General features: G+C 64.6%; 1 protein-coding gene across 1 annotated transcript in view; it reads right to left on the bottom strand.

Annotated features, from left to right (window-relative positions):
- SBF1 (SET binding factor 1) overlaps positions 1–206 on the bottom strand; it is a 27,450-nt gene that overhangs the window by 13,470 nt on the left and 13,774 nt on the right. Inside the window, exon 18 of the mRNA XM_014541203.1 lies at positions 16–176. Within this exon, the coding sequence (XP_014396689.1) occupies positions 16–176 (161 nt within the window). The remainder of the gene's footprint in view (positions 1–15; positions 177–206) is intronic.

Below are 206 nucleotides of genomic sequence, written 5' to 3'. Positions count from 1 at the left end.
GGAGTCTTCACACACCTGGGAGGGGTCTCGGTCCTCGGCAGGTTCCAAGTAGAGGGCCCGGATGTGGGTCTGCACATCCCCGTAGAACATGGCCTCCCAGAACTGGGGCGTGCTCCACACCACGTGCTCCTGCACGCAGCTGTACGCAAACTGCGTCACCCCCGGGCTCAGCTTCTACAGAGGCCAGGCGGGTGTCAGCGTGGCCA

This window comes from Myotis brandtii, unplaced genomic scaffold (assembly GCF_000412655.1).
Source record: "Myotis brandtii unplaced genomic scaffold, ASM41265v1 scaffold2658, whole genome shotgun sequence".
Lineage (NCBI taxonomy): Eukaryota > Metazoa > Chordata > Mammalia > Chiroptera > Vespertilionidae > Myotis > Myotis brandtii.
Note: the sequence above shows the minus strand (reverse complement) of the source record. Positions and strands in the feature narration are given on the sequence as shown.